General features: G+C 39.1%; 1 protein-coding gene across 3 annotated transcripts in view; it reads right to left on the reverse strand.

Annotated features, from left to right (window-relative positions):
* gstcd (glutathione S-transferase, C-terminal domain containing) overlaps positions 1–21563 on the reverse strand; it is a 52465-nt gene that overhangs the window by 19720 nt on the left and 11182 nt on the right. For all 3 annotated transcript variants that reach the window (XM_085276697.1, XM_085276696.1, XM_085276695.1), the window contains exons 7-8: positions 456–571; positions 72–116 (exon numbers count right to left, since the gene is read on the reverse strand). In XM_085276697.1, coding sequence (XP_085132823.1) covers positions 72–116; positions 456–571 — 161 coding nt within the window. The remainder of the gene's footprint in view (positions 1–71; positions 117–455; positions 572–21563) is intronic.

Consider the following 21563-nt stretch of genomic DNA (forward strand, 5'->3'; position numbering starts at 1 on the left):
TACTTAACACGCAGCTAACACACAGACACACACACACACACACACACACACAACATCTTCATACATGTTACCTGGCAGTCTGGAAGTGTGTGAGCAAGAACAATCCCTACGTGGCCCTGAGAAAGAGCACAAAGAATAAAAATATGAAAACGCATGAAAAGAAAACAGCACACATCAAAGAGGGCATCGACAGAGTTATGATTAGTGTCTCCCTTTCCAGCCCTGACCCGTGCTGCGCCACTGCTCCGAGCCTGCATTTTCATTAGCACAATTACCAGTCTGCTTGTGCGCACCGGCCAGCAACAAAAGGCGTTTAAAAAGGGAAGAAAAACGCGAGGGAGTGAGGGCTGGTTCCTTTCAGCTGGTCCCTAATGGAGCATCTATCGAATGCAGCCGTGGTCAGGTATAGTGATAAATATGCATGCTGAGCCGGACTGATGGATGAATACTCGTACCGTTCCGCTGCAGAAATCCACGATGGTGTATCCTGGCCTGGCGAGCTCTGTAACCATGGCAACCAAGTTATTCAGCTGTTGCATCTTCCTGACTGCACGTATATTTGACATTTTCCCTGCAAAAAAACCCAAAAACCAAAACACTCATTTCATTTGAGCATAAAGTGGGAAAAAATAGACTTTAACATCAAATTCATCCAAAACCCCCCCAAAAACAATTAAAGGATTTTTTTTGTTTTTACACTCCCGGAGACGACAGCTATCAAACATGAATTACATTTTGTGAGGATTAGAAAAGCCTTCTTTATAGCTTAGTTGATCTGAGTCAACATTAGCCGTTTACAATAAGCACAAGACTTTCGAATAAAGCACATTTTTCATTATTGTAATGCCGTCTTTCTTTCTGCTGTCAGGGAACAAACGGGCTTTTCCCGCAACTGCTCAAATTATGATTTACAGCCAGCTATTTCAGGTAATGGTTATAGCACACAGATGAAAAGGCCTCCACTCTCTCATCAGCATGTTTCTGGCCAACAGGGACCGCGAACAATCTTTCAACATCATAAAAAGCGGACCTTCCAGCCAAATTCAAATGTCCCCTCGTTGGTGGCAGAGTTTTCTGCTGCTGTGCGAGCAGTGTGTACCTCATTAACTCAAAGCGCACTGCAGCCTCCTGCATCTTCCGTTTTCCAGCACGTCACGTCGGCAGTGAGCCGTTGACACGCTGTGAGGACACCATCTCTGGTCCATAAATCTAGAGTGATGAGTGTTTCATTTACCCCTGAGTCACACCCTCATAATCAGACGACTGGTATAGCAAAATCAAAATACTCCTATACTCATATCTAGCTCACGTTGCTTCATATACAATAACAGGAGAGGAGAAAAAATTCATTCTGCCACAAATGGGAAATTTCACAAAGGAGCCATTCAGCCTCTCGCACTGGCTGTTACTGAGCTGATCACAGTTATAGGGAGAGCACAAACCATAAGTGAATACAGAGAAACATCGGCAGGATACTGAGAAGACTGCTCTTCGTTTGGATGGGTAATTTACACAGCTACAGATATTTCTATATATGCACAGCTCAACTCCAAAAAGGCCTTAAAATAGAAGGTTTCTGAAGGCTGTGAACAGAACTAGATTTTAATTTTAAATTAACATGCAAAGCATGATAAGATTTGACGGTGCAGGAATGGATGTCTGGGGCGTCACTAGGTATGCCAGGGATGCAAAAATGCAGTGCAGATTAGCTGTGTGTAATGTTTGATGTGAAAGACGCAGGACACGGGAGCTTTAAAACATCACCAGCTTATCTTTACTGATAAAGCTGATAAGACAAGCTTGGCCCATTTTGACAGACCTTTCCATTAATCCGACAGCCCGTGTGCTTCAAGTCTGAAGACGCACTTCACTTAGCACTTCACTTTCCCACAAAAGTCTTGATGGAAATCTCACCAGGTCAGACCGAGTACTGGTTTCAACATGATACGAGTGTGACTGCATACAGTCACGTTAACTCTCAGGCTCTCACCAGTTTACGACTGCGCATGCCTCTTGTGCATGTTTGTGAGGTGCTCAGCTCATTAGAGAATCCCCTTAACAGCAATAACATGAACACATTGGCATTTTATCTTATCGACTCTGTTTCTAATTTGCGATAAGATTAAGGCATTAACCTATGATGCCTCTCTCGCTACCTCTCTGAGCCTGTGAGGGACGTGCAAGGTGGCGTTTAGCACAGACACAGACAGACTTTTACCATGACCATGGCACGCCAAAGGTTTGGTTACAAAAAAAAAAAAAAACAACAACAACAACATTTCAATATATTGGACAATTTCTTTTCAGACACACAAAATATGCTATATGTAGTTAAATGCTTGTTTACAGTATGCCTGACTCTGCTTGCACTGGTTGTTACTTTCCAAACATGTGTTTCCAGCAGGGATGCTGCAGAGTGGTGGCCAAACTATAAACTATGCAACAAAAACACCCATAACACATCGAGTCAAGGAGTTTATTGAACTCCTCTATGTATACCAAAGTATTCTAGAGTCAAATGTGAGGACTGGCAGTCCTGAAATGCATCAATAATCCCACTCACAGCAGCAAATGGCTGAAAAAGAAAACAGTCAATGTCAAAAGTCAAAGTTTAGACCCCAATCTGACTGAAATGCTGTGGTGGGACCTTAAGAGAGCTGCACATAAACAAATGCCCACAAATCTCAATGTGCTGAAGCAACACTTTTAGACTCTCACACTCTGTGAGTCTGATAAAGTCTAAAAACCATTACTTCAAGTTATTGCTGCTAAAGATGGTTCTACAAGCCACTAAATCAAGGGGTGTACTTAATTTTTTACACACTGCTTCTGCTTTTTTTTGCTTTGGTTTGTGTTTTATAAATAATCACAATGCATCTCGGGGTGTATTTACCACATTTTAAGGTTTTTTTTTTTATTATATCCTTATATGTAACCCTGTAGAATAGATGTGGCGTGAATAAGGCACGGCGGGACCACAGAGCAACGTTCAGAGCCATCTTTATTTAATTCACGTCACACCACAACACCCCAAACCCATGAGTCCCCGTGTTTTTAACTAGGCGGGCGTGATTAAGGATGCCGTGCAGGTGCGTCCGCCCTCCCTGCACGGCACCGCAAACCACGCCCCACCACAATAGAATAAACAGTGTATTTTTCATTTGACCTTTCTTCTACATATACATTTATTAATACATAATTCTAATTTAATCAAACATCTGATGTTTAATGACAACAAAAGGTTTCAGATTCTGATTTAAAGCTCTACCTCTGCTCTGTAACAACCATCTTATATTGAATACAGAGGCTTATTTATCAAACAGGAGGGTTGAGGTTGGGCCCTCTGCTTGAATGAATAGTTTCACAAGTACATCACGACATGATGCCAGGGTTGCTAGCTAAGGAATAATAACATAAAGGGTAGTGAATACAACCACTGTGCCCGAATAAAGCTTGGTCAAATAAAATATAGCAATTGTGACACAGAAGCCTCAAAGGTCTTATCCAAACCCTAACTTACAAAAGAAAACCAATCACAAACCATGTAATTCACACAAAGCTCACTCTGAGAAGGACCCATCTACAGAGATTTTTTTTCTTCTCCACTTTTCCCCCCCTCATGCATCCCAACTAGATGTTCTATCCCTCAGTCACTTTACTTATAAAGTGAAACCAGCTGGAGCAATCACAAGTATGACAGAAACTGCCTGCCACTACCACCTAGCTCAGCCCAAATGATCCACTTGCAAGCAGAGCTGTTTGACAGGTACACATTAACTCAACTCTCCTCTATCATTACTAACCCAACATTTCAGCCATTAGTTAGGCACTGTCCTTTACAGCATTATGCCAAGTAATTAGAAAACCATGCATAAATTATCTTTTATGGGTAGAAGACTGACAGCAAGGACTGAATCTATTCACCTGAAACAGGAAATTAGAGTTTAAAAAAAAGAAGCTTGGCGAAAACGCTGAAACATGGCTTGTTGTAGACAAACAATTGTCACATTTACAGATATTCATTAAGAATGTCATGTTTTCTTAAAACAAGAAGAAAAACACATCATAACTGATTGGGCATAACTTTACGGCCTGATATTGTGTTGGTCTCCCTTTTGCTGCCAAAACAGTCCTGACCCATTGAGGCATGGACTCCACTAGACCGCTGAAGGCGTGCTGTAGTATCTGGCACCAAGATTTCAGACACAGCTTCCTTAAGTTCCCATGGATCAGACTTTTTTTGCCCAGCGCATCTCACAGATGCTCAATTGGACTGAGATCTGGGGAAACTGGGGAACAAGTCAACACCTCGAACTTGTCAAACCATTCCTGAAACAAGAGGCCACAGCCTTCAAGGAATACTGGTCCCATGAAAGGGTGTAGATGGCCCGCAACAATGCTCAGGTAGGTCCGTGTTAAAGTATCATCCACATGGATGGTAGGACCTAAGGTTTCCCAGCAGAACATTGCAAGCATCAAAACTGCCTCAGCTGGTTTGCCTTCTTCCTATAGTTCATTATGATGCGGTCTTCCCTTGGTAAGCAATGCACACACACCCGGCCATCAACGTGAAATAAAAGAAAACATGATTCATTTGACTAGGCCACCTCCTTCCATTGCTCTGTGGTTCAGTTCTGATGCTCGCCTACTCATTGTTGGTGCAACAAAGTGTGATGCGTTGTGTATTCTGACACTTTTCTATCAGAACCAACATGAACCTTTTTGGCAGTTTGAGCTACGGCAGCTCGTCTTGACCACACAGGCCAGCGTTTGCTTCACTAACAGATGTCAAGGTGAAGTCATAAACAGTGTCATAATGCCTGATTGATGTCTAAAATCAGTATAATCGGGCAAAACATAAATGCAAGTTTAATTGATGGATTTATAATCACTCTGCTATCCATAGCTTACACACTGTATATATGCTTAAATACAATGTAAGACCAAAACAATAATTTTGGATTTTCTGCTTTACCTGTCTACATGGGAGAAAATATTTATTCATTGGTTATACTACACAACCACAATCCCAGTCTCCGGTTGAGAAACGTAATTACTTCTTTGTTCCGGATTATGTTTCCTTGACCTCTCAGTATATTCTGCTGACATGTTCCTTTGGTTGGAATCTGATGGGGTTCAGGTGTTTTCTTCTCAAAGAGTTTTGTGTTTAACCTCCTTCCGCAGGCGAATGCGAGCCGAAAGCAAGCACACTGATGTTGGCGGAGGTTATGAACAGGTGCACGGACGCCATCCCACCCAGATAACTCCAGGCACAAAGCCAGAGATGACAAACCTAGTAAGAGGCTTGGTATCACAGAAACAAGTTTTCTGTTTTCGTAGGAGGCTGACTCTGCTTTGACATCTCCCAAAGCTCAGAGAGGAGAAAACATGCTGTGGCAGCATCACTGGAGGGAGACACAGGATCCATTAATATGTGTGTCCTCTGCTGCTAAAAGGTGCCTAGCACTTCTGCTGCTGGCACTGAGCCCCGATCTACTGCCTTTTTCCCCTGATGCTGCAGAACTGCCTTCCTTATCAGGGAGGTCCATCACACAGATTAGAATGTAAACACATTTCTGTGGCACACGGGACCTCTGTATTCTGCAGGATCCAACTACCATCTCTAAGAGGACATGCTGGTTTAAAAAGCAAATATAAGAAGGGGCTGGTTTGAGATTTAAAGTTGAGATTATTTAATGTTTGACTTCAATATTTTACATTTTTGGATTCCATGTTTGTTTGGAGAAATTGCTAACTATTTACTGCCAGAGTGGCAAAAATGTAGGAGAATGTTCTCTTTGGAAAACAAAAAAAATTCTCCAACTCTTTTTTATTTCCCAGAGTCTGATTTGCATTTGAATTTAGGACAGCGCATTTGTGTGCCCGGAAATACCCATGCATGCCATCAACTGTTAAAAGTACCACCTTTTACATAGAGATCCTGCTCCATTTAATCCCTAACACCATTGGGATAGAAAGTTTCCATATGTTCACGTAACGTGCACATGCCAGAGTAACTCAGCCTCAGACGTGTACCAAAACCTACAGGAGCTATCTGCTGGATGACGCTATTGGTTCTGCTGCTATAGAGGAAATGAATTTCCAAGAGTGGAGCATGTCTGCAACAATGTTCCCTGACAGAGTAATCCATTTACAACCACGAAATATGAAGTCACAGGATGTCATGTGAAAAGATGGCGAGCCAGAAAAGCGACAACTTCCAGAGAAACTCATTATGCGAATCACATATGGACAGCTTTCCATGGCATGCAAGCATATGGCTAAAAAGAACTATAAAGAATAGAATACAGTATTTTGTATGTCTTTAATATTGTGGCAGTGAATGTACATTTAGATATTGTTGCAATAAATATAAATATTTACCTAAGCATACTAAATTATGTAAATATAAATCTCTGTGTGGGTTCAGTGTTTTCCATTTTTAAATAGTCTTTATCTGACAGAGGTGCTGCAAAGTGCATGGGCAATTTTAGAGTCATTATCTCCATTAGGCTTATGTACAATAATGCTTTGACAATATGATTTGGGGCAGCTGTATATAATAATAGGATGAGATTATTTTTTTAATATATAGGAACAAATGTTATAATATTGACTGTAAATGGTGTTTAATGGTCTGAGACGAGTAATTTATGTGTCAGTATACATATAAAGTAAATAAAACACTGGTTTATTCTTTGACATGGTAACTATGGAAGGAAACTTAAATACTGCATTCAGTTAAAATATATGTTGTATATTTTTCATACCATACAGTCTACTGGAAGGAAACAAACACAGAAAAGTACAGACAAACAAAGGAGAGACTTTATGATGGTCACCAGGGTGAAAAGAGAAATGCACATATTGATTTTGAAATAAGAAAGGCTGAAGTTTGAAGAGGGAACTGTTGCATTCAACTGAATACATGTTTGCATAACTATAAATCGAATAATGAAGTCATATCCAAGTACCGATATAGTTATATATCTGTTGATATAAGCACAGGGAGACCGAATGTGCTCAAGTGTTTCCGAAAATGAAATGCTAACAGTGTGGATCATCTTCACAACCACTTCGGCAGTTCTTCTGAACGTGCTGTGAACGCCTGGATCCGGCTTAAGTAGCCATGAATACGGCAGAGTGTCAACAGATCTTGTGGGAGTTGGAAGTGCCAAAACCGAAGATCCTTAAAAAAAAAAAAAAAAAACTAATATGAAGCCGTAACCTGTAAACACCAAGTCCTGCAGCTCAGCCTGTCATAACTGCTGAATAAAATATTCAATTCTTTCACTGTCTAGGCCAAAAATGCTCTATAAATAATAATAACAATAAAAAGGTCTGTGCGCCTCATACCAGTGAAAGACTGGCTGATGTAACCACAGCTCCTGTTTCATTGCTGGGTGACAGAAAACAAGCTATATTGCAGGCACGACATGGGACTAGAAGAGTGTGACTTGCACACATAGACCCAAATAAAGAGTGCTTCTGACCACTTAATAAATGAACTGCCTGGAGCTCAGTCACTAAAGTAAAAATGGATTAGAAAGACTTTGACAAATGCCTGCCAGGATATGAAAGGCATAAAAGCACACGGGGTAAGAAAAACATGTCCTGCATGTACTTTTTTCAAAACCACATCATTGATGACTTTATGATCATAGTAATTAAAATTCGATGTCTACTTTAAATGGCCATTCCACTGCAACTAATGAAAATACGCCAAATATTTTGTTCATGTAAGGCATTTGTCACTTAGCTAATTAAAACTCTAATTTCACAAAGCTAATTACACATTTGCTATTTGCCTGTCAGCAAACACCCTCCCTCTAAAAGGGAAATATTTCATCATGTTGTAATGTCTTAACAACGCCGAAGCACCAAGCAGGTCCCCCTTAAAGCACAAACTAAGTCTTTGTTAACTTGTTCTTTTTTCGTGCAGTTTGCTGACACGTGCACTTGTAGCTGCCGTTCATTGCGATCTATAATTATGACATCAGAAGGAGACTGGTGAGGAAGGTGGAAAACCTTTGCACAAATACGGGTTCTCTCTCCAGTGTTAGATTTGCAACCCTAATATTAATTTCTGTGGAGTTAAAGGGACATTCAACATATTTTTATTCTGTCAGGAACCCAATGTTTCTGTATATGGCAGGTAGAATTGTTAGCTTGTCAACTTCTTTTCCCTAATTCAAAAGCTGAACATATTGTTGGCATTTATAAGTTTACGCACTGGTGCATTTGGCCATATGTTCATCATTATGGAAATCTGCTAGCTAATGAATGAGGAAATGAGCTCTGGCATGTCTTTGCAGCGTGTTGAATGTTGGTTATTAATGACAGGCAAAAAATCCAAATTCAGCCAACAGTGTAATTATCACGCCATATATTCACACGTATCCTTTAGAAGGGCAAGGAGACTGGAGCCTATAATGGGAAGTTAAAGGTGGAGGTGGACAGGTTTGCCAGTCATTGTGTAAATAATATGGGGGAAATCCTGAAAGCTTTAACAACACATGCCAAGAGGTTTGAAGCTATGAGGAGAAACGCTGAGCAGTAAAGATATAAAATCTTACTGACGATCACTGAAAGCTTCAATTGTTGTCAAGCTGTCAAAGAAAAAAATATCCTGGCGTCACTCAAAGATTTTTCAGCACATCTGTGTAAGACTGTAGTGACAAGAAAAACAAAAGGTAATGAAAATAAACACGAGGAAAAAACTTCTCATTGTGCATCCTTAAGCAGTGCTGGAATGTCTATCAAAACATGACCTAGCTGTACGCGTAGCTGTAGGCGAGAGGTTGGGAAAATTATGGAACTCCTTTTGTCCCTCCAACAGGTCGTGACACATTCCCAATCTGTGTGCAATGCCTTGCTTCAATATGAGCGTTCAACCAGACATAACAAACGTGTTTCCTGAAATACACCAGTTATCATCTGAAATTATGTTGGAACCATTTATTAATAAATTACAACTGAAAAATTAGTAATTGGCAAAAATGTATAAATTCCAATCTATTGTTTTCCTTTTTCCTTAGCAATAAAAAAAAATCACTGTCTCTGTAGACACAATTTAGATCTAATGTCAGATTTGGCCATAATGCACAGCACTACATGTGGCACAAATCAAACACAGCACCAGAGCACAAACACTTCATACCACCAGTCATGTGTCTAGACTTTGCTTTGCTACAGTTACTTCCACATCATAACTTTTTTAATTACACATATTGTTCTTTTTATGCCATAACTGGGATGAAAACTGACCTAAGTCTGCTTTATAAATGAGCTGCCTGTAAAATTAAGTGGGCTGCATATGGGGTTAGGTGATCTGTTCTCCTCCCATGAGTAACCCGCACCACTGCAGCCGGTATCATCCATTTGTTATAGTGGTGCTATCCACCCTCCATAACCAATGCTGTGTGTTAAATAATGTTAGAACATTTTCCTGGTGTTTGAGTTTTTGTATCCTCACAGTTTTACTAACTTGCTCAATCAGCTTTTGTATATATAAAATAGCTTATCTTCACCATGTTCAGCCCACACACAACGCGATCTCTTGCTGACAATCACCCATGCCAAATTAAACAAAAATGAGTGGAGATAAACTAGTATCTCTACCAATTATTATTCCAATTTAAAATCAAAGCTTCAGATAAAAAAAAAAAATAGCTCTCTTCTGTTTTCTTTAACTTCTAAAAAGGGAAAGGTGCATCAGGGACGCAGAACTGAAACTACAGTGAGGCAGATTAAATTGACAGAATTACATTTATCCAATAGTAAAATATTGATTTCATAAAACAGGAAAACACGAAAAGTTTGCCTTTATTGGCAAACTGTCGGCAATGACTCGGACCATCTCTGACACCACTCCAGCTGCAATAAGAAACTAAACTATCCTGTAGTGATTTGTAGGTAATTTCAGCCTTCTGACATTGCTCGTTGGGCTTGACATCACTTCCATTCACATCAAAGAAAGTGTGTTTTGAATATTGATATTTTGAAAGTATACATAGTGCTTATTCTCAAAGATTTCTGGATGGTTAAAGAGAGACAAAAGCAACACCACGACAAGCTTAGCTACTGTATCATTTCAACACTTATGGAGATAGCATTGAATATCTTAGCCATCATTATAACAATGTGACATTTTAATAATGGCACGTCAAAGAAGACAGATCAATAACTCTCCTTTCGGCTCCCATTGATTGCATAGTCTAAATGTTGGCTTGCAGTCGGTCTCCTGGGCACCGTTCGCTGCCCTGTTTAAAGTGGATGTGGCAGGGGAAAAACTCCTACATTCTTTTGCTTTAAAACTCGGATCGTTCGTAATCGATCCATCCTGTAATAGCCACAAGCACATTGTTGCAGAAGATTCAATGACCACAGAGCTGTAATCTGGACCAGCACATTCACAGCTCAGAGAAACAAATAACCTGAGGCCATCCAAAGGCTGACACGCTGGTAAACTATCTTCACAAGGAACACACCGTTTGTGTACTTGAAATGTGTTTTTTATATATATTTTTACCACAGCAAATCAATCTGTCCCATTTCATGAGGTACTGGAACCTAAAGAAGGTCACATGTTATGAGTTTTTCAAGGAAAGAAAGCACTACAATAAACTTCTGTAGATTAAAGAATTTTGAGAGCTGTGTAAATGAGAATAGAACAATGTAATTAAGGGAAGATGATTCAAATGCTTTTATTTAATTGAAAACTTTAGTAAACAGAATGGTTAAAAAACGATTTTGGGAATTTTGACTTTGAAAGTAGGAATCTTTTGTTTAAAAAATAGCTTATTATCAGTAACAGCATCTAACACTATACATCATTACAATATTGAAAACAACATAGAAACACATTTAAATGAAATGTAATAAAATGATTGTGTTCTTCAAAACTGCACTTTCAAGACGTGAGGAAAATAGATTAAATAAAAAACACTTTTTTAACATTTCTTCAGGCTACAAAGAGCTACAAGTATGTTAAGTCTAGAAAATGCTTAATTTCACCTGTTCTTTCTGTTACGGCTCCTCAAAGTCTTCCTCCACAGTTGTACATTTAAACTAAGTAGTTTGTTTTTATTCAGCGCACACTCTCAGCACTCTACACTCTGCCAGAGCTGTCAAAGTCAGGGAGTATATGGCATAAAGCTGGCATCGTTGGGGGGCTGTGTCAATGTCTTTTGGCCTGCAACCTTTGTAAAATCTTCCAGCCAGAATGGCTTTTAGCCCTAGTTTTGCAGTGCTAACTCAAGTATAAATAAAGGCTAGTTGGACACCAGCCAACTGGTGTCCCTTTTGCTCTCTGTGTCCTTACAGAAATATTGGGTTGTCAAAGGCAGGGCCCCTCTGAATAGAGAAATAGAGAAATGTAACCTTATTATTGTCACTGCAGAAACAAACACACTCCTGGAGCTTAAAAGCAAGATTTTAACAACAAATACTCTGTTTTGATGGAATAAAAATCATTGCTCCTTTAGCTTTCTTTGGCTCTCCAGCTCACATTTTAATTAAGTGATAGAAAGCAGACACTTTGTCTCAATATTTATCTGCGTCCTCGTTATATCCACAAATGTGTTGGCGCTACACAGACATTCCTATTTAGGAATGTGGGACAAGAATCAAGGGATTACAGACTGGCCACAAACACCACACGTGCCCTTTGGATAATTAGAGGAGGATTTACGAGTCATTATTCTGTCTTACGGAGCTGTCTGCATACTAAAGGCACAAATCGTGCGAACACTGATGTTAAACTCAGTCTCAAACCTCTTCTCACAAATTCCAAACCAAAAATAGCCTGATACACATTAGTGTAGATAAAAGAATCTACAGTTATCAAAATATCAAGGTAGGTCGCTCCTGCAGCCTAGGTGATATATGTTTATTGTAAAAAGATCTGCAGACACAGAAACAGACAAAACACGTGCATAAAAGACGATTCTCGCCTTTATCAGTGTAATCCTACACCATGAGGGTCTAAAATACACAAGGGAAAACACAACTAACAACAAGGTGTTGAACAAAAGCAACTGAGACATGCATGCCAAAGTCTATCCACAACCTTGCTTTGAGCCAAATTAGATGTGGGCAATGGGGGAGGTCCCTCCTATATAAAGAGCACATTTTATGGTACTCACTAAAACCAAATATGACACATCATCTATTATAGTTCAATCGATACAGAACTGAATAAAAAGGTTTGAGCTTTTCTTTGAGCCTGTGCTTACAAAGACAGAAATTCCAGTGAGGTGACACATAATGATGGGAACAGCAAAATACTTTAATTTTGCTGTCAGGAGTTTGTGAAAATAAAGTTGAAAACATGTCCTTTGTGTCAAAGCAATGCTTATGACCTGAAATTATAGAGGCTCTGAACAGAAACAAAAGGAAGGTAGGAAGCGAAAAGGGAGAAACATGGAAAAAGAAAAACAGACAGAAGGAGAGAGCGTGCATACTGCAAAATATGCCAGCTCACATAGTAAATCAACAAGACAGATGCATGCCATATTTAAGAATGAAGTATCAAGCTGCAGATTTCAGCTCTCCATTGCTAATTTAAGTTACTCAATTAGTTCAAGACTGCTATGGAAAATATTAGTAATCAATTAATTATGTGACATTCATTCATTTTTGGAGGCTCTGCTTTCCACACATAACCCAAAATAAAGGTAACCAGATTAGCATCTCCTCGTTTCCACTTGTAATTATAAATTAACACAGTGAAATGCAACATTTTATAATAATATGTGAAATGTTTGTAGTGGACGTACATGTTGAGTCAAAGGAAACCATCAAAACATCCTTTGGGACGAAAGACTTTGGTCACGCAGGTAACCATATGGTCGATTGGCCAAACAGAAGCCATTTCTCCCAAAAAAAGATCATGACAGTCCACTGGGAGATTGCCAAAAAATAGCTTCCAGACTACGAGAAACTAAATCTTTTTCTCAGAGCAATGCTACAGTTTAAAATAAATGGCTGTCACATCATGCTGTGGGAATGTTTTTCTTTGACAGTGTCTGGGACAAGGACAAAAGGAAAAATGGATGCAGGAAAATATCGAGCAATCCTTTGACAAAACCTTTTCTAAAGTACAAAGGATCTCAAAAGTCACAAAGGAAACCGTTGCTTCAGGAAACCTCTGGACCTAAATCCAGATTAGTATCTCTGGAGCGACCTGAACGTGGCTGTGGACCAACACCAATGGTAAAAACTTCCAAACTGATATGTAACAGTTTTGACTTTGTCTTTTTGTACACTGGACGAGCTCTTCACCTTATCTACATCTTGTCTGTCTTACTCTAGCTACATATAGACCGGTTGGGCACAGGGTTTGCCCAACCGGTCTATATGAGTTTTATGGATTTAGACCAGGGCTGCCCAATCCCGGTCCTCGAGAGCTACTATCCTGCAGCTTTTAGATGCATCCCTACTCCAACACAGCTGAATCAAATGGTTTGATTACCTCTTCAGCATGCCATCATGTTTGGCAAAGGCCTGATAACAAGCCATTCATTTGATTCGGGTGTGTGGGAACAAGGATGCATCTAAAAGCTGCAGGACGGTAGCTCTCGAGGACCGGGATTGGGCACCCCTGATTTAGAGAATTCATATGACTGTAAAACTTCATGCTGTCCTGTGAGGAGTTCTTCAAGATTATTATGGATTATTGTTACAGACTATTCTGGTTTTTGGCTTTATTGGCTTTTTTTTTCTTGGTTATGTCTTAACCAGCTTGAACATGGTCGGTCTTGCAATCAACAGCTAGAATAAAAATTAGCACCTCCAAATCTACAGTGATGGTGGTCATCTTGGAAAGGATGAATTGTCCAATAGGGCTGGAGATAAGGTGCGGTCTCAGAGGAGTTCCAGTAGCTTGGGGTCTTGTTTGCAAGTGGGGGAAGAGTAGAGGGGGAGACTGACAGGAATGTCCAACCATAGGGGTAAAAAAAATAAAATAAAATAGATGGACTGTTAAAATTTGAAAGAAAAAAAAGGGGGGGGGGGGATTTCTAGTCAAACCATTTCCAAACTGTTAACAAAAATGATTAAAAAAAAAATCCACATAAGAGTGGATGAACAAGACTGCAGTCTCTAGAAAAGAATATTAAGAATAAAAGAATATAATTACTTAACAAATAAATTGAATATATGGCTTCTGATTATTTTGTATGATAACAAATATGACTTCTGAATATTGGAGAAAAACAACTACTAAAGTAAAAAGTCCAAATATTTTAGACTTCATAAAAATTATTTAATCATTTAATTACACTATAATGTCTACAATGGAAAAATATAGTGGTAACTAAAGGAAAAGATATTTTTTCCCCCACATACAATAGTCTAAACTATGCTCCACAGGAATGGCCTGCAGAGACGAGATTGCGCAGGCTGAACAGACTAATCACTAATTAATTACGAGTGCAGTGAAACTGCGTTAGAAACATGTAATCCAAAACTCATTGAAAACTAGCTGAAGGTAAGGCAAATTGTCTTCCTCCTCAATACCCACACTGCAATCCCTCACCAGAGATTATTGAACAAAACAAAACTGGGGAGACAAATGAATATTCATGATATGACATTTGCAAGGAGCTCATCGTGGAGGCAGTCAGTGGCTCTGCATTTAAATGGGCACAATTCAAACATCACTGCAAATAGTGAAACTCTGTAGTAAGCCTCCAGGGAGTCTAGATGTGTTTGAACCTGAATTGTAGAAATAAAGTGCCAATTATCCCTCTAATTACGAATAAAAAAGCTAGCTTCCTGTTGTGCTGGCTCCCATGTTTACGGCATATCTTTAAATCTGCAATTTAAAGGCTCTAATGAGTTCAATTAATTGAGAATGAGAGGAGTGATTTGGGAGTCACAGCCTGCTGTTTGGAGTTGTAAGCCCACGGGGATGCATGTTAACCAAATGTAGGGATACAGTTCAAATATATCCTCACTTAAAATAATAAGATCATTTAAAAACACATGCATACTGTATATTTATATTTGTATCAAAATATTCTCTACAAAGAAACTACAATCTCTCATTTTAACGACATAGGGGTCATATGATTGTTGGGTTTTTCTCTGTATGTATCATTGTCGGGTCTACCTTACAGTATAAAGTGCCTTGAGGTGACAGTTGTTGTGATTTGGCGCTTTATAAATAAAATTGAATTGAATTGAATTGAATCGAATTCCAGGTCTGAGGCAACACTAGTGAGAAACGGTTTTAAACTTGCCCTCTAACACCAGCAGTGGTGACTCCTGTGGTTTGAAAAAGAAAAAGAGTCTGAGAGAAGTCTATGGAAAAGTGACCATACTACTCATATAGTTACTTGATCTTAAAAACAAAAATATGTTCATTTCCTATAACATTTAGTAACATCTCGTATAATCCCGCTTCTTGTCCTAGAAGAGCTGGGATAGGCTTCTGCCTCCCTGCAACCTTAACCCTTGGTAAGTCTAAAAAAAAGTACCCCTTATGGAGGTCCTAGAGGCAAAAATCGACCACGCCATAAAAAGTGCTATAAAAAGATTATACATTAATATTTTTCCATTTCAAATTAGCCAATATTTTAGACCTACTTCTCCTTGAAATATATATATGAAGTTTTAATTATATTTTCGTTGTTTTAACCCTTTAAATCCCAGGTTTATTACAGGAGCGCCGTTTTTTTAGCCCCAAAAAACAAAAAAGTAAATATTTTCAAAAAAAACCCATTTGAAGTAATATTCGTTTGTTATTATAATTAGGCCTTTAGATGGACTAAAGATCGGCACCAAAATTAATTTCGATCCACTTACAATTTTTTTTTCCGGAGCCGGAAATGTTCTCCAGGCGGCCAATGCTCCTTCTCTAGGCCGACAGAGGTGCATCTTCCCGGCTAAGTCGCGACAAAGAACCGGGGCATTTTTTCGTGGGACGCATTTCTCCAGCACACACGTCCGGTACCACGTGACAACAAATACGTCATTTCCGGTTGAGTAAAAAAAAATTTGCACCCTCTCAACGACCTGGGGACAGAAAATGGTCCCGCCCGATCAGCGGGCGAAGCCGGTGCTGCAAGCCGCAAATGAGTCTTCTTTTCCCACAGGTCTGTTAAGGCAGCCCGCTGTTTTCCAGCAGTCGTCAAATGTGAAGCAAGGGCGCCACCCGGTGGCCAAATAAAAAAATTACAACTCTAAGGCCTCTTCTCCAAAACGGAAATGAAACTTAAGCCATCGCGAGATGCTTACGGTATAAATCCTGCAGTGAAAAATAGCGTTTATAATGGGTTTCAATGGGGCGATTTATGGCTCTAGCGCCTCATGTGGATGGCGGTTTTTAGCTTAGCCACCTTAAGCTAATCGAATAAACGGAGACGGCAATTCTAAAGAAAAAAAAAAGGGTTGGAAGGTTTGGCTATATTCTATTCAACACAGTGAAAATGGCCTAATATTAAAAAACGCTGTGGATGAAAAATGGCTGTAGGTCCTACTGAGGGTTAATAACTTTGAGATTCTTAGATTAAACACTTTGGACTCAGGAGGAATATTTGATTTATTACAAGCATTTGGAGAGTTGAAGTTCTGAATGGTGTCAAGATCAGTAAGTTACATTTAGTGCTGGGAAACTGGATGGAGATTTTAATTAGCCTGATATCCAGGGTTAGTTGAAAGAGAAATCTGTATACATGGCAAGTGTCTGAAGGATACATCAACTCAGTAAAATTCCAAATAGATTACCCTTGACATTTGTCTGTCAAAAGCCTAAGGATGCTAAGCACCTTTTGACAACTATCTGACAGCCAGGCAGAAAAAAACACATTTAGCCCCATTCCTTAACTTTCCCTCGTTACTATTACTGAACTCAGACCAAACACTAATGGTTTCCAGAAAAAACAAACTAAACACGGGCAGAGAGTCAACAATGTGATCTTCAGAATAAGCTGATATGTTAATGCACAAATCAACGGTTAAATACATTTGTGTCTGAACCTGATGTAAATCTCTCAGCAGAGCATCATTCAGCCCGATGGCTGGACAGCAAAATAAGTGACTAAAAGTGGAAGTTTGAGTTTGAGCTTTGAACAAGTTTTTTCAACTGTTCCTTTTCCAGGATGGAATGATTTTGAAAACAAAAAAGTATTTTCTCTAATGTTAAGAGGAAGTTCTGCTTGTAGCGTCAAAATTATGCATAAAGGCTCAAACACATATGCATGCATCCCCACTAATTTACTAGCCATCAACAAGCTTCTGGCCAAATTCTGGCCAATTTTAACCACTCATCTTGGCCAGAATTAGTAACCTGGTTTGCATGGACCCAGCACATATTGACAATGATAATTATTTTAAATAACTTACACTGAATATAAGAAGATTCACTTTTCTATAACCTAAAGGAAGAAAAACTGAACTTTCACAGAGATGCAAGATTTCATTTGGAAGATGAAATCATTGTCATACAGTATTTATTTTATTTTTTTTATAGTTTATGATAATCCAAAAGAGTGAAGTTCTACTTTAAGAATTAGTATTATGCCCTCAGGGTATCCAGCCAATATCTGTTGTTTTTTTTAATGAGAAAAAGTCAAGTTCATGAATCTAGACTTCAATCAAATACAGCTAATTATCTTCTAGTAAGTTCATTAATAGTAAAATGACATGCCTGAGGGAAAACAACACCCATGAAAGGCAGCCAAACTGATTTAACAGTGGAACAAATCTGGTATGTGCACATATTACAACCTTAATCCAAGTCACTGGAAAAGCAGAGCAGGAAACAAAAAGAAATTAATCCACCCACATAATAAAATAAATGACACTTGTAATTTGGACATTCCATCTCACATCTTACAGGCAAGTCTTCCAGCTCACAAACACATATGTTAAACATCTGAATTTTACCTGGAAGCTAAACATGACAGATGTTTAAAAGCTCAGTGTGGAGAAAACAAGCAAAGCACTGAAAATTGTGCAAGGGTCACAACTTCTGATGAAGCTAATATTTCCAGTGGGATTTAAATTAAAAAGAAGAGGGTGATGCAGGAAGATGTCAGTTATGGGAATAGGAAGTTCCAGCTCAGCTGCAAACACCATTTCAAATCGTTTAATGTGTTTAATGTTGCCTCGGAATATTGTGAAACTACTTAACACTGCGTGGATATTATAATACTGAAAAGCCATTACAGATCGACCCTGACAACACCGCATCAGCAGCCCCGCAGGCTGGGAAGTATCACAAGTTCACCACATTAACAAAACTGTTTTTTCCCCCAGTATATCTAAACTAATGGGCAGATTTAGAAGCAAATCAAAACTTTTACATCAAAAAATGAATCAAGTGGCGTATTCGTGACAGAGGCCATTGGTAATCATGAACCTACAGAGAATTAATACAAAGCCTGCAGCTTTCCTTCGAGCTTTAATGACTACTTAGCATTTTTAGCTCACCGATTTGGTTTAACAACCTCAGGTTTACTGTTTTGCTTCAGTCTCTGTGCTCTTTCTGATGCAGCAGCAAAGAGCAACTAGTCAACAATGAGCAACTAGGTGATAACGGAGTATTTATATTAAAAAAAACAATTTTAGATTAAAACCTGGGGTAAAATAAGAGAACCCAGCAGGAAAAAGTGCTACTGTACCACAATGACTGGATTTTTCTTCTTACTTTTTAAAATGTATTTTAGCTATTGCATACACAGCCCTTCAATGGAGAAAGGTCATGAGGCACGTTGTGAGGTTATTGTGTTCTAGTGCAGCACTCAGTTGTTCAAAATATCTGAAACAGCACCTTTAAGTACACACAAGCCAAGTTATTAATGTACAAAGAAGAAGCAGGGAGCCGGAGACAAATGGAGCCAGCTTTCATTCAAGCAGTTCAACTTCTGCCATGCTGTTGTAACCTACGACAAAAAACAAAGGAACTCGTCTCATCTGCGTGTACCAAAACAACCCCGAAGGATCTAATAGCGCCATGTCTCAAGCATGACAACTTTGCAGTTCTTCACCAGCTCTCCCCTTTAATGGCTCGTTGTCTTGTTCACCCCCTCGTTCCTGCCTTGTTTTCTACTGATAACCCTTGTCTCCCCTCATGCTGTCTCACCCCTATCTCAATCTCCCACTGTCACCCACTCCATCATTCTACCATGCTTTATTTGCACCTCCTCTCCTCCATCTATTAAGTGAAGTGCTGGAGACAAGCCACTGGCTGTTCTAACACAATGGCCCCTCTATTCACATTGCTGTTTATCTGTTTGCAGACAAACCCTGACTAAACGTAGTGAATCAGCGCCTCCATACAAGCAGGACAACTTTGTTGTTCTACATATTATGCACACCTGGGAGCCTGTGTGTACAATTTTTTAATCAATGAATGCAAATAGGTCCGTATATAAAGCAAAACAGTTTATGGAGATGTGCTAGCATGATTATTATTTGACAATTGTTTATTTTTTAGCAGTCAGACGCTTGGAGGTTTTTCCATGTATACTGTAAGACCTAAATTGTACCCGACCTTGGAAATGGATAAAAATAGAAAAAATGGATGAAGGCAAACTCTCATTTATTAATTTCAAATCCATTGCTCTAGAGTACAGAGCAGAAATAACCCCATTTCAAAATTTCATGTTTCAAAGGCTTGTGGGTGTTATATATTAGTTTTGCACACATGGAAATATTTATGCACACGTAAGGGGAAAACACTGAAATTTTCCCTGTAGTACTGTACGTGTGTACATGTGTGGAGCCATTTGTGCGCACAAAAGGAATAGATAGATGGGGAGGCTCATGCGCTGGAGTTCTGTACAAATTGTGTGCCTTTCGTCTCTGCTCCTCTTTAATTACACAGTACAGAATCACAGGGGCTACCTGCATGCAAGCATAATTCTGCAGGAGCAGACATCAAGAGCACCGTTGATCATGCAGAGTGCTGACAAAAGTGGAACAGCTGAAATTTAGTATCTCTACATGATTTTCACTCTTGGTATAGACACCCCGCCTACATCACATAGAGTACTTCAGTTCAGGTATCAGTGGAGTTTTAGGGAAGAGCATTCTAGATGTCACTGAGGTTTAGGCTAGAAATTGATGCTAAAGTTTCACTGTGGAACCACATTAATGAGCTAAAAATCAGTGAGACCCAATATAACCAGTACAGTGCAGTCAAAAGTAAAAGGATAATGACATGAGCTCAGTTTTATTTGGCTCTAATTCAGCACAACAGACCAACAATGAAACATTGACTATGCAGTTAAAGTGCTTCGATAGTCTTCTAATGACGTTTCGTGTGGGTTCAAAAAGGTTTCCTGCTTTTTGTGCCTGCACCTCTGAGTATTGGGACTGTTCCTGCTGCTCTATTCGTTTTGTTGTTTTTTTGCTTTCCCACGCTGCCAAACTCTCCTCACTCTCAGCTTTGTCATTACTCCTCTGATGCAATCATCTTTTTGGCCGTCTTCACCGAGTCAATTGGTCTCATATCCCCTCTTTAAAACTCAACGCTAATTATGTCAGTTTGCCTTCCAAGTCCATCTTTCCTCTTCTGCATCTCCACCTAATCCAGGATGTTCTGAAAACATTGTCCAAAGTTACAATCAGCCATCTGCTAACTCTGCTCCACCCCCAGACATTTTGGCAACTTTGAGACTTCGTTCTGTTTTTTACTTTACTGGAGTCAAACTGCCAAAAATGAGTTCAGTGTGGAACTTCTTTTTATACAATCCCCCAATTTTAGGACAATGGAGCTGAACAAACATACAGACAAGATATCCAAGTTTCCAGGATGACTTTAGTGATGGTGAGATCCCTATAATGTTTTTTTGGTTAATCTGTGCCATGAAAAGAAATTTTGTAAAGATTTATTTAACATACAATGAACTCTTCTAATTTAGGAGATGCCTTGACTTTCCTATACCTCAACCTTGTTTTCTTTAAATAAATATCTCAACACATTTTGAATTATTTCTCATCAAAATTTCTTAACAAACATGAGAAAAACTGTATTTACATTTTTTGCCCATGTGAAGAACATGACAGACTATCTGTGCACTTCAGTCTTAAATCAGTCATCAAACTTGATACAAACACCCAAGTAAATGAAGTCCCATACAATGAGAGCGCCGAATACAAAAAGCTGACCCGCTAACAGAAGTCGGATATTTCCTAAGTCTGGTCTAACCTCCCCTCCCCACTACTCTTCCAACCTTATCTTGATACTACCAAACAGCAACAGATCAATGGACGACACTCGGGTCTACACCTAGATGAAAGCAAAGGTAGTGTGGTGTCTAAATGTGGTAACTAAGCATCAATCATGTAAATTGCATTAAGGAGGGCAAACATCTTCTTGGATTCTAAAACAACAGATAGCCTGCATCAGGAACTCAGTGATCTTAAATCAGGTTTTTAGTAGCAAAGATCCATTGGTTTTAATGCTTGTTGTTTTAATGGCAAGAGCCTCAAACCAACTAAGCCAAGTAAGTAAGTGTCAATAAACAATAATTAGCATCATGACTTTACTTCAATTTTACAATATTTAAAGTACGTAATGAGGAGTTGAGAGACTTTTAAAGTTACATATT

Source organism: Mchenga conophoros, linkage group LG6, assembly GCF_057382185.1.
Source record: "Mchenga conophoros isolate Kocher_MC1m ecotype Shallow Benthic linkage group LG6, M_conophoros_male_GT1.1, whole genome shotgun sequence".
In the NCBI taxonomy this organism is placed as follows: Eukaryota; Metazoa; Chordata; class Actinopteri; order Cichliformes; family Cichlidae; genus Mchenga; species Mchenga conophoros.